Source organism: Galeopterus variegatus, unplaced genomic scaffold (assembly GCF_000696425.1).
Source record: "Galeopterus variegatus unplaced genomic scaffold, G_variegatus-3.0.2 Scaffold7066, whole genome shotgun sequence".
Taxonomy (NCBI): Eukaryota; Metazoa; Chordata; class Mammalia; order Dermoptera; family Cynocephalidae; genus Galeopterus; species Galeopterus variegatus.
The window spans coordinates 81,493-94,575 of record NW_007733177.1 but is presented as its reverse complement, the minus strand read 5'-3'; the positions used below and the strand labels follow the sequence as shown (position 1 = coordinate 94,575).

The following is a 13,083-nucleotide window of genomic DNA, read 5'->3' as shown; positions in this document are numbered from 1 at the left end:
TTGCTAATAATTTCAGAAAACTATGTTCAGTCACATTTGATAAAGGATTTAACAACTATGCGGATACAAAATGAGAATTATTCTTCTCTTACATCTTACTTGAGTGAATATGTGTGTAAATTCTCTGGTCTCAACCAAAAGAGTTTAGAAACTTATTCACTGGACAGTAGTGCAACAATTTCCTTTACTTAATAGCTGATCTTTTGTTCATTGATTCAATAAACATTACTGGACATCTTCTTTAGATAAGCACCGGACAAAGCACTCAGAGGGACTCATAATATCATGGGCTATATCTGCCTGCAGTTAGAGATTGAGTAGAATAATTATTTTGTACCATAGATATATGAGAATGTGTAAATATGCCCAATGGTTGACTCACCTGCAAATTATGAGTTATGTAGAATGTATGGAGCATTAATTCATGATACCCCTGAAACATGTAAATGAATGCATTAATACATTCTCTTGACTGACTGACTAAATGATCATAGCATGCATTTTACCGTCAGTTTGCTTTCTGAATTGTCTAAGTAGAATGTAATTCTCCTGCTCAAATGAATCACAAATACCTATGTCCTGCACATTCAAAGATTACTTATGAAAACAAAGCTATAAATTCTTAGGGGTGCCTCTTTTGGTTTGGAGAAATAAAAGTAAATTTGGAGGGCAAAGAGTTTCGTAGTTGATGATTCAACCATATATCTCAGGTGGCTCTAAAGCATAAAAACCAGCAAATCGTTCAGCCACAAGTATAGTAGGATAGTTTATAATGTTTAATTGTTTCATAGTGGTAAAGCCAAAGAATTTTTATTGCATGAGGACCATAGACCTTGCATTGATTATACTCATGGCGTTATTTCTCCAGAATGCCTGTGTATTGTGCGTGCATGCTCTTGCATGACCTTTTTTCTTTATTTTATTGTGTGTCAGAACCTAGTTACCATCAGGCTCAAATAGGAAGATAGTTTTAGATGTACATGTCTGAACTACATGTAATATTTGACTTTATCATCACAATCAACAGTCTTAAAGTAGTAACCTAGAGTACATTCTATAAATATAGGAAAACTGGTCTGAATCAAACTCACTCTTTTGCACGTAATTTCAACCAGCTATGATATATTTAATACATTAACAACTATATTAGTATTTTAAAATGTGAAACAAAATGTGACAGATATGTAATGTGATTTTCCCCTTTATACTACTCCTCATTGATTATTCAGTCCACAAATATTAAGCTGCCAGCAAGTTCAAAGTCGCAGTCTTCAAGGACCTTATAGTCCATGGGAGGAAGCAGGAGTATAATCAAAAAATCCTGCCAGTGGGTCTAAATATACATAAAGTCTGTTCTCTTTTATCCATCCCCACAGTCATTCACTCCCCTACCTACCTCAGACCATCACACCTTGAAATTATTGCAACATTTTTCCTGGATTCCTTGCTTTTACCTTCTAGAATGAGTATAACAGTAATTAAGAGTGTGGTCTTTGGTGTCACATTGCATGAACTTAAAATCCTGCCTTGGTACTTTGTATATAACCTTGGGCCAGTTTTGTGATTATTTGTGTCTCAGTTAATGCATTTAATAGGGGTAATAATAATTCTGATTGCATCAATACCCTGCTTCAAATCTTCTGAGGCTGCTGTGATGAAGACCAAAATCATGAACTTGTTGTGCAGAGCCCCATGTTTCCATACCCCTGCCCACTGCCTCTGTAGGTGTATCCTAGCCCCTCTGGGTGTGCTGACTCCACCTCTCTAGTTGTCATCAGGTTTTTGTTGCAGTCTCTCTGCCTACAGTTCTCTCCCCACCCCTCTACCTTCCCTTCATGCCCGGGACTAGCTCAGCACTCCATTGTGTAAATGGTCCGAGCACTCAGGTGTTTTCCTTTTTAACATTTATCCTTGTTCGAAGTACATATTCAAATCATTGTTTATTTAAAAATCTATTTCTGCATTGGACTGCAAGAGACTTAGTATGTTTCATTTTTAGGATAGAAAAGAAAAAAATTTGAGAAACATTGTTTTTAATATTTAAAGTCATAACAATAGAGTAGAAGCTGTGCTTCAAGTGCCTTTACTTTGTTAGGACAAGTACCTTTGTCACGTACTGAAAAATTCTTGATGAGGGTTATAGCAATTTGTTTCTAGACCCTATTTTAGCAAATCTAGGGAGTTTTTAGTGTATACTTCTGATTTCAGAAAACAAGCATAATTAAAACCACTAGAATAATAAAGAAATGTCAGGGAAGAGTTAGAAAAAATAGGAAATGCTAAGGAAGAAGATTTTAAGAAGCTTTAACTTTGACAAATAATTAAAAAGCAAAATAATTTTTAAAGTCTATAAAATGGGGAAAATATATCTACCTCATAGTATTCCACTGGATTAAATGAGATAATGTTTACAAATGATTTAGCTCAGAGCCTGTAACATAGTAAATCTTTATCAAGTATTATCTATAGTTGTGAATTCGAAAATGTAATCAATTATACTGTATCTTTACTAACACATTTCAGCAGACTGTTGTTTATTCTTCTCTGTCAATATTCCTCTCTAAAGCCTAGCTCCGCCCAGTTCAATGCACATGGAAGATCATCTGAAAGCGAGAAAGTCCTTGAGGTTATTCCATATTTTGTTGTTATTGTTCCTCCTATTTATTGTATTTCCTCTTATAATTTTTACCGATTTCTGCAAAATGAAACCAGAAGAGATGGCTGGGTCTCTGGTAATGCAGTACAGGAGAATATCAGGATAAAACACCAAACAATAATATATTAAGTTTATTATTATTGTGACATATTTCTTTGGTTAATAACCAGAAATATTTGTTTTGAAGAAAATTAATGAATAAAGGGAGCAACTCATTAATACAAAAATTTTATAACTATTTGAGATTTTCCTCCTGTTTATCTTAGGGTGATGAAATGAAGAAATTGGGAATACAGCCTATTCCTATGATGGACAGAGACAAGAAGAATGAAGTCCCACAAGGCCAGGTATGTATTATGAAAGTCAAATTGCTATTGTTAAAGTCAAATAGTGTTCAAGACGGTCATAAAATCATACGTGAATAGAAATCATATCCATCTTTTGTTTGGTTTCAGGGAATGGGTCATTCCCATTCTGGTGATTTTTTAAAAAATTTTTTTAATTTGGGGGATGTGGTTGCTGGTAAGGGGATCCAAACCCTTGACCTTGGTGTTATCAGCACCACACTCTAACCAAGTGAGCTAATCGACCAGGCTCCCAGGTCTGGTGATTAAGGTAGAAACTTTATCAATTTATCCTATAGGGGCTGCTAAGACACTCTTAGGTATCTCATTTGTGTGATGAGAGTACATTCTAGAAGAGTTTGTGAGTCTGGTCAAGATGGCAGAATAGAAGGTTCCCAGTGTCACTGTCTCCCACAAATCAACCAATTTACAACTATAAAAATGTAACATCAGCCAACCTGGGGCTGCTGGAGCTCAGGGGAAGAGGAGAGACCTATGGAGTTCATGAAGGTGGGAGAAGCCACGATGAGAGGAAGAAAAAATTGCTCTGAGCATTTCAGGCCAAGGCCACTTTAAGGCTGGAGCTGCTGAGCGCATGGAGCAGGAGCCAGCAGAAGCCACAGCTGTGCTTGTCAGGTGGAGTTGCTTGGAGGTGGCAGGGGAGAGGAGGGCCTTGGCAGCCCCCAGGACAGCAAGACCACTAATAGGGTTCACGTGGACCCACGCAGGAGTGAGGAGCCAGAATAGCTGTAAAAAGGGAGTCATTCAAAGACCGGTGAGTCATTGCAAGGGACCAGCACAGGGCCCATCCCATGGGAAGAGTTTGGAGCATGGGCAGTGGGGGAGACAGGCCCACTGGGGGAACACTGAGACATAGCAAGGACAGCCTATCTGCCCCCCAATCAGTGCAGGACCACTCAGAGGAGACTGCTCGCGAATGCAGAACTACATGGGGTGCAGTTTGATGAAAAAACTCAGGCCCAAATTAGAGTTTCTGTACAACCCTGATCCACTGGGTCTCTGGAGAACCGGAAGTACCTATAAGGTCAAGCAGTAAACACTGAGCTGCACAAAAAGCCTTCCCTAGGGAAAGAGCAGCAAAGCAGCAATTTAGCTTATCCACACAGCTCAAGTACTGGTTCCCACAGGAGGTTCCCCCATTTTAGAAGTAAGCAAAGGACAAAAACTTAGTTCTGGCCCAGCCATACCACGAGGACCTTGGGGCCCGGCCCGCCTTGGAACTGGAGACTTGGAGCCAGGGACCAGCCCCCACCCCCACATCCAGGTACACCGCGCCAGCATCTCAGGGCTCACCCAGGGACCTCAGTCATAGAGAAGGAGACCAGACCCCCTGCACACAACCAAGCACACCATGCCAGTGACTCAGGGCCCGCCAGGGGACCTGAGGTATGTAGAAGGGGACCGGACCCCCTCTCCCACAATCAGGCACACAGCCAGCACCTTTTGGCCCCTCCTGGGGGCCCAGGGCTTGGATCCAGGACCTGGACCCCCCTCCCACAACCAGCCCCACTGTGCCAGCACCTTGGAGCCTGCCTGGGGACCCAAGGCATAGAGAAAGGGCCTGGAGCCCCCTCCCACAACCAGGCACACCACACCAGCACCTCAGGGCCCATCTGGGGACCTGAGTCATGGAGCTGGGGACCTGACCCTGCCCACAACCAGGCACACCACCAGTGTCTTGTGACCCCACCCAGGGACCCAGGGCTTGGAGCTAGGGACCAGACCCCCCTCCCACAACCAGCCACACTTTGCCAGTGCCTCAAGGCTGACCTGAGGCATGGAGAAGGGGACTGGACCCCCCCTGCCACAACCAGGCACACGGTACCAGTGCCTCGGGGCCCACCCAGGGACCCAGGCATGGAGCCAGAGAACAGACACATCCCACAGCCAGGCACACTGCCAGCACCAAGGAGCATGCCAAAAATATCACCTCCATGTGAGTGGCCCACCACAGCCACCACAATAACCATGGCTGCTGCAAAAATGGCTAGATGACACAACCACCACACAGATGGTCCGCCAGCGCTGGAATGCATTGACACAAGGACAGTCACCAGCAGAGATAGAAAAGAAGAGGATGTCTCTCTCCACAAAGCCCATTTCAGAGTTACAGAAGAAGCATCTGCTCTACAATAATATTGGGGGACCTGATCACACCTCTCAGCATTGGACAGATCATCTAGGCAACAAATCAACAGAGTAACCATTATTCTATCAGAAGGAGAGAAGAAATCTAGGGTAATTAGAAGGGGGGATGGGGAGAGAGAGGGGGATGGGGAGAGATTGGACAAGGGGCATAAAGAATAATCATGATTTTTAACAATATATATGCTAGTAATATTGATTTGATCAACATATCTCAGTGTTGAACCCCCAAAATATATATAATCAATTTTGAGTCAATAAATAAAATAAATTAAAATAAAATTAAATAAATAGAAACAATAAATAAATTAATTAAATAAAAGGGTTTGTACTTTTAATCTGGGTTTGAGGGCCAACTCAAACCTCTGATTTTGTTCCCAGTGCTGCAAACCTAAAAAAGAAACCTTGAGGGTATGGCTGTATTGTTGGCTGGGAGGATTTAGTTCTCAGTGGTCAGAACCTAGAACCTTCTTCATTCAGAAGGAGTTTGGGAATAGTAAGACCAAGGTTAGGAAATCCTCAGTGGATTTAAAGAATTCACAGCTGTCCTTGCCATCACTTTTTTCTACTGATATGATTGCATTAAGTGGGCTTTCTTTTCTGACTTCAAAAAGATGGGATGGCTGAATTTGAATTGTTAATAATTTTAACAAGCAGAAAATATTTTGTCATTGGCTATACAAAAATGTTTTCTGGAGAGTAACATAGATTTTGAGTCAGGTCCATTTTTTTCTAACAGATAATGCTTAATATTTCAGAACATTTTGAGACTCGTCTCAGCATAAATTGACATTAACTATTCTTTTTCCAGGACTTACTATATAATTTATGTTAATTTTTTTAACATTTTGAGAGTTCTTATTCCCTGTTACTTTTGCATGGTGTATGTGTGGTGTGATTAATTATTTCTTAATTACAGATCATAGTCTTCTTAAACCACCAATCTTCTAATGGCATAATGAGGAAGTTAGTTATGGACAAATGATTATAGTATAGAATTTGTTTAGAAAACATTTTTAAACATTTACAAGATGAGATGATGGTTTTAGATATGTTCTCAAATTTTCCTACTTTATTTAAAGTTTATTCATACTGAAGTTTAGAAAAGTCTACAGCTCGTAGAGGGCACCAGCACATCAAAGAGGTTGAATACTTTGCTCATGGTCATTGCCTCCACTCGTGTCCCTAGCTAGTTTTTTTTTTTGATGAGATGCTCATTTTTTCTTCTTTATTTAAAAGTGAATCTGACATACCTATCATGCATGCTACAAATACACAGATGCTCCTGCATTTACAGTGGGGTTACTTCTGATAAACCCATTTATAAGTTGAAAATAGTGTAAGTCAAAAATGCATTCAGTACATCTAACTTACAAAACATCATAGCTTAGCTTAGCCTACCCTACCTTAAACATGCACAGAACATCTGCATTAGCCTGCAGTTGGGCAAAATCTTCGAATACAAAGCCTATTTTATAATAAAGTGTTGACTATCTTATGTAATGTATTGAATACTATCCTGAAAGTGAAAAACAGAATGGTTGTATGGGCACTCGAGGTACGGTTTCTACTGAATGTGTTGCTTTTGCGCATAAAGTCAAAAAACCCTAAGCTGAACCATTGTAAATCAGGAACCGTCTATTTTGTAGTTCAACTAAATTTTAACATTGTTTATGGAACTTTTCTAAATATGGAGTCACAGCTATTAGTCTTTCCTATCAGTTTTCTGCTTTTCATGTCATATTTTAAAAGTCCTTTCCCACTCTGAGGTTATTTAATTATTTGTTTATATTTTCATGAGTTACTTTTTTTGTTTCATTACTTTACATTGATTTGTTAATTCATTTGGAATTTATTTTCTTATATGATTTAAAATAGGCATCTAACATTTTTTTCTTTCCAAGTATTTCAACAGCCGTCCCAACAGAATGTATAGGATAGCTGAAAATTTCTCACTAATACTGTCAGAGTATGGGTTCTGTTCTAGTTTTTAATTAAGGTAATAGTTTGTGTCTTGCCAAAACTCCAAGTTCATTTGATCAGCTAATATTTTACCAACTATACTACTCTAAATTGTTGATTACTATGAAATTATTCTTTGCCATAATAACGAAATGTCTACTTTCCAATAACTAATCTCTTTCTTGGAATCTTCTGCCCCATGACATCTGCTCAATATTAGAATAAGAAAATCTCTGCGTGAATCATAAAGTTAAAAATGGAAACGCACAGGCATTATTTTAGTAAGATTGCTGTGGTGAAAGACTTAGGAGAAAACTAAAAGTGACCATGTAGATTTGATCATTCTGCATCCTTTGATGCATCTCATTGCAATTCAGGTTTTTAATGAACTTGGTAAGCTGTGGTTTTGGGGGGTCACCTCATCCAGGCAGTCAATTTTATCTTGCACATATTATTAACCACTTGGCAGTTATTTATTGATAGGTAGACAATCTGTGTTCTCTGGCTAATCATCTGGTAGCAGGCCAGTCTGAGGTAGTATCATTTATTTTCACAGTGGCCTAGAATTCCTAATAAAGTGTTCTTTAATATTTTTTTAAAGTAATACAGACTTTAAAACTGTGACATCTAATGCATTGAGAGAATGATAACCTGAGAGAGCTATGAGAAAATCAGTGGCGTTTGTTGTAGGTCTAAAAAAGGGGTGGGAGGATGCATAAAATATGAAGAGACCAAGGAAGGTACCAAAGCCAAGGGCAGAAGACAGCCAGACAGAACACACCGTAGGAATTCCTGAACGCGAAGTCAGAAGAGAGTCACACATAGAGAAGAAAAGCCAGTTTGATATTTAAATGTCTATGGTAGAGCACGAAATTTGACCAGAAATAAGAACAGGACTTTAGTTATAACTTCACTGATCTATAGAATCTCATTTAATGCACGTGGGTTTTACATGTCAATAGGTATTAACTTTATAATGTGTATTAAATTTTTGTTTTATTTCTAGAATGTATTTTAACACACTTTAAAATGCATTCTACAATAGTATTCATTTGAGCCCAAATATCACATACAGCAAAACTAGAACATTTCATTTTATAGCTAGACTTCAGAAACAGGAAATTCACTTAAGAAATATAAGTACTACTAGAGTTGCTAATGTTCAATTTTGTTTCTCTTCCATGATTTCTGTACCGCGGCAGCTCGGATTCTACAATGCGGTAGCCATTCCCTGCTATACCACCCTGACCCAGATCCTCCCTCCCACCAAGCCTCTCCTTAAAGCATGCAGGTATGTACACTGTGCTGTAATGTTATTTTTTAAAAAACCTAAGACTCTGTATATGATTTTTTACTCCATCAACATGCATATGTGTCTTATCTACAGTATACCATAAATATAATTTTATGTGCTATGTGTTTGCTTAGATATCAGGTTGTCGTGTTCAAGGGTCTCAGGTGGTCCTAGTTAACCAGCTTCCATGGGAGCAACTTCTCCCCTTCTGTCTGATTCTTATCAAAGATGAGTTGTCGCCACCATCTGATGCTCAAGCAGTTTGTTCTGGCAGTGCTCTTACAAGACAGAGGGCGGGAGCAGGTGGGAACCCACCTGACCTGGAGGGTCTCCGTCCAGTGACTATTTTCAGAGTTCGGGAGATCTTTGCTCCTTTCTTAAACCTGTATTCAGTCTGGGTCGGTTACCAGGTGTCTCTTTCAGAAAGGGGTTTAAGTTGTTCTTATAAGAGTGCCTTTTGCTATAAGGTTCATGAGAGGTGCATCTTTGCTGAGGGGTCCTTGTCTGCTGGAAATCCCCAGGCTAGATGGTAACATACTGCTAAGTGACACCTGGCGTCTGTCCTGCGAGATGCTGGAGTGGGCCTTATGGCGATCATTGATCTCAAGGCCAGGGTGTGTCTCTTAAACAGTATACTACGTAAGTACTTGTATATGTGAAGAGTATTTATTCAAAGTCACTCATTCACCAAAAAGGAATGAAAAGGTCTTTTTGTTTTTGTTTAATGCAGATGTTTCCCATTTAGTACAGTTTTCAGAAAGACAGGACAGCAATGTCTGTTCAGGGGTGCTTATTAGGAAAGGGGCTCAACTTAAATTACATAGTTTATTGCTTAAATGCAAGAGAGAGGAAACTTGAATGGGGATCCCCTCCGCTTTAAGGGTTTTTTTTTTTTTTTTTAATTTCTAAGCAGAAGTAGAAGCCATCTGTTACCTGTTCTAGCTTTAGATTTCTCCCTGTCCTTTCCTCATCTTTTTTGAGGACTGAACTCAGTTAAGAACATTGGAATTTTAAAAATATTTCTATTTTACTTTTAAAAGAAGTTCCCTCTGAGGAAGGCAAAGGGCGACGGCCAAGCAGCTGTGTGTGTGAGTTCTCTTGGTGAATTGTTTCTAACTAGCCATAACCAAACGTGGGGGTTGGAGGAGATGCTCCATGGGAGGACAGAGGACAGACATTTGGCCAGATAGCTTTAAACAAAACCAAAAACCTAAAGAGTGTTTTCCCATTCTCTGCTGTTGAATCTTATTTTATGGGCTGTTTCTAAAAGGAAAACAAAACCAACAAGCAAGAACATTAAAAAAAAATCTTGTCTTTTTCCTGTTTAAAAAATGGTTCTGTTTCCTCTCTACTCCTGTGGAGATAAATGTAACATCCCAGCTTGTTTTGTTGAGCCTTAACTGACTTTAATTAGTGGTTAGTTTATTAAAATCTTATCTTATTACATGAGGGTTAAGCCATAATGGACAATGTGGAGTGTGAGCTAGGACTCATTCTTGCTGGAATTAGGTTGTAAAAGGCAATGCACCATTAAAGAGAAATTAGAATATCAATTTAAATCCAAATATGTTAAAAAAAATCCTAAGCAATATTCAAAGGTCATTACATATTCAAAAACTCTCTGTGTTTTATGCTAAATATTTCTAAACCAGCAGAATAAATGCTTACTATGATTATCAAGCATGGGAATAGGTTATTGATGTACTTCACTTTGAAAGCTCTGAGGATATGGTGTCCAGCTCTTCTGGCATGTTTGATGCATTGCTGCTTCAGTATACTGGACTGAACCACACAATCACTTAAAGGCTATTTAAATTTTATTAACTTAAGAAATTTATCATGTATCATTGGTATTCAAGGGAACATACCAAAATTAGTGTGTGCCTTTTACCAATACATCAGAAAATCTCTAGGATCTCGAAATTGATACCTGATGATATGGTATAAAAGTTAAAAGCATTATACTTTTCAGTTTATATTTTAGGGATTTCTTCTGTCCAAAGTTGTCTTAGCATATTTGGTAAAAGGAATTTGGGGGAAGAATTTTAAAATTGTGTTTTGTATGAATTTTGTGTTTGCCAATGCCAAGGTTCCCTTCTGATTCTGACTTTGCATATAAGAAAGCAGTGCTGACAGGAGCCCTGCCAGGTCAGCCGTGCCAAGCAAGGTGGTGGCTGTGCAGTGGTGTTGATCACACCATTGAAGATGACGACGGTGCCTGTGACATTTGAACTAAAAATATTGAGAGAGATTAGAGGAGTGGGGGAGAAGTGAGGCTGTGCTTCAGATGCGAGATCACCAGAACACAAATACGGTTTTATTGTAACAAGGACATTTCAAAAGTTTTGCCAGGTGTAACTTAAGATGACTGTATATATGACACAGTGTTCAAAATAAGGACACTCCCCAGCTTCAAGTGTCACGTGGTAGGGTTTACAAAGGCCTCCTGGGAGCCTCACTGTTCCCACCCCTCCGCATGTGAAGCCTCTGGCCGTTCATGCTGTTCCTGAATGTTCTTGCTGCTCTGTGCCTTCCTTCCTTGCTGTTTATCCTGCGTATTCCTCAGCAGTAAGTCCTAGGGGCATTCCCAGTTCAAGTTGATCCTTATAACTGATTAAGAAATGACATATCCTGAGCCCCAGCATTGCTTTTTGCCTTTGCAGTCTGGAGCTGATGGGACAAGGAGCCCCTGATGCTTTCTTTGGTGGCTCTTACGCTCTTTCTTGAGGAAACATCTTGCAAGCCTGCCTGACCGCATCACTCTGGTTTTTGTCAGTCAGAAAGGCACCGCAAAAAGCCATTATGCTTAGTTACAACATAGGACTGTTGGTTAATTTTTGAGACGGAGTTCAGAAATGCTTTTCTAAACTTTGCCTGTAACTGCATCTTTTATCCCTAGGGATAATCTTAGTCAGTGGGAGAAGGTGATTCGCGGGGAGGAGAGTGCGGTATGGATCTCGTCCCCATCCGCGGCCCAAGGGACCTCTGAGAAGCTGCCTGTTAAGATCGATCATTGACCGGCGCAGACATGCCGTCCAGCCTCAAGATTCCCATCTTGCTTCTTTGACTTTTTTTCCTTTTATTTTTGTGGGGGGGAAAACCTTCACCTGGTAACTGGGGTGCAGACCTCTCCAAGAAGGTACATCAAGTAAATATGTGAAGTCCCGCTGGTCTCATGTGTAGTGTGTCCCAGACAGTAAACAACAGGACCCCCATGTGCAGAAGCCAGCTGGCCAGGTGATTCCATTTGACTTGCAAACTGGCCTTTCCTGACAGGCTGGTTTGCTGAGGCCTTCTGGAAATGGACAGAAATTACTGAGAAGGGTACTTTCCGTTATGTCTTTCTAGTGAGGGTTGAAATGGTACTATGGTGGTATTGTACTTTGGATTAACACAGTGTTGCTTTGATGTTGTTGGCTATAAATAGGAATTTTACACATTACTGTTGTGAGTGTTCACGTGTGACCTACTTGTGATTAACTCGAATTGTAGCCCACAGCCTCGGAACTAGTGCCACTGAGGCTGCAGAGGAAGAAGTGATGGGGAGTCAGCTCCCCACGTCAGAGCTTTCTGAATTTAGTTAGGCAGATCACAGTATATTCTTTACACTAAAGACTAAGGGAAAGTAGACTTTCTGTCCTTTTGAGAAGAGATACAGTTGTACATCACAGTAAGTTTCATAACTTCAAAATTCATTCAAAGGATGTCAAAGAGTCATTTAAAAATTGTTTCTTTTTTTTTAGTCTTGGCGAATTTACTGAACCCTTTGCATAAAAAAACAAAATAAAAGAAAGGCATGTAAATTTTTTTAACGTACAAATGTGAATTTTTAATAATGATTTCTTTATATTTTCACTTTGACCATTGCAAAATTTCAGACTCACATTCAAAATGGAAGTTTTATTCTAAAAATTATTTAATTAAAGTGCCATAATTTTTCTTAAATGCGAATTAGTCCATAAAATATAGGTCTTCTGTAATTTTACTTTGATCTGCTACGTTCATCTCCCATTGGATCCTTATGCTCTGAAATTATATTTCATAAGCTTTATGTCCATGGCATGGAAGTTGAAGAAGGTGGCAGTGCAGTCACATTGCTCCACATTTCTGTTCCCTTGACCCTTCTCACAGATCAGGTATCTACATAGAAACCTGTGGTTTAGATAGTTTCTTCCATACAACTTATGGTTGACTAACATTACTGCGCAATGTACATTTTTTGAAAAATACAAAAGTAATACTCTGGACCCCTTCCTACAAATATTATAAGGCAATTACTTCTGGTGCATATTTATACTTTAAATTTAGATTTTTTAGCACAATGGCACAGTAGCCTCCAGACCTGTGATTCGCTCTAACCCGAAGGAATTAGAGTCTCAGGAGTGACAGTCCAATCCATAACAAAAAGCTTAGTCACTAGTCACATGGCAGGAAACTAGAATAAGCCTTTTAACATAATAAAGTTTTAGCATATGCTTCTACACATTCAATACTTTCCATGTTGTTGTTCATATGAGCTGGGTTCTGCACAATTAAATTAGAGGTTTTTACAACATGGTTTATTTATGTTGTAGTGAAGTTGGCTATAGATAAACATTGTTCTTATTTTAAAGTTAACACTACGTGTTCAGTTTCCTTATGGCCTGCTGAAAGTTGCCACC

The 13,083-nt window shown here is 39.3% G+C and overlaps 1 protein-coding gene across 1 annotated transcript in view; it reads left to right on the top strand.

The window, feature by feature from the left end:
- The window catches only part of PDE10A (phosphodiesterase 10A), a 77,482-nt gene extending 65,618 nt beyond the window's left edge, over window positions 1-11,864 (top strand). The window contains exons 8-10 of the mRNA XM_008591590.1: window positions 2,923-3,003; window positions 8,331-8,419; window positions 11,322-11,864. Of these exons, the coding sequence (XP_008589812.1) occupies window positions 2,923-3,003; window positions 8,331-8,419; window positions 11,322-11,439 (288 nt within the window). The 3' untranslated portion in view covers window positions 11,440-11,864. The remainder of the gene's footprint in view (window positions 1-2,922; window positions 3,004-8,330; window positions 8,420-11,321) is intronic.
- Window positions 11,865-13,083: the final 1,219 nt, after the last annotated feature.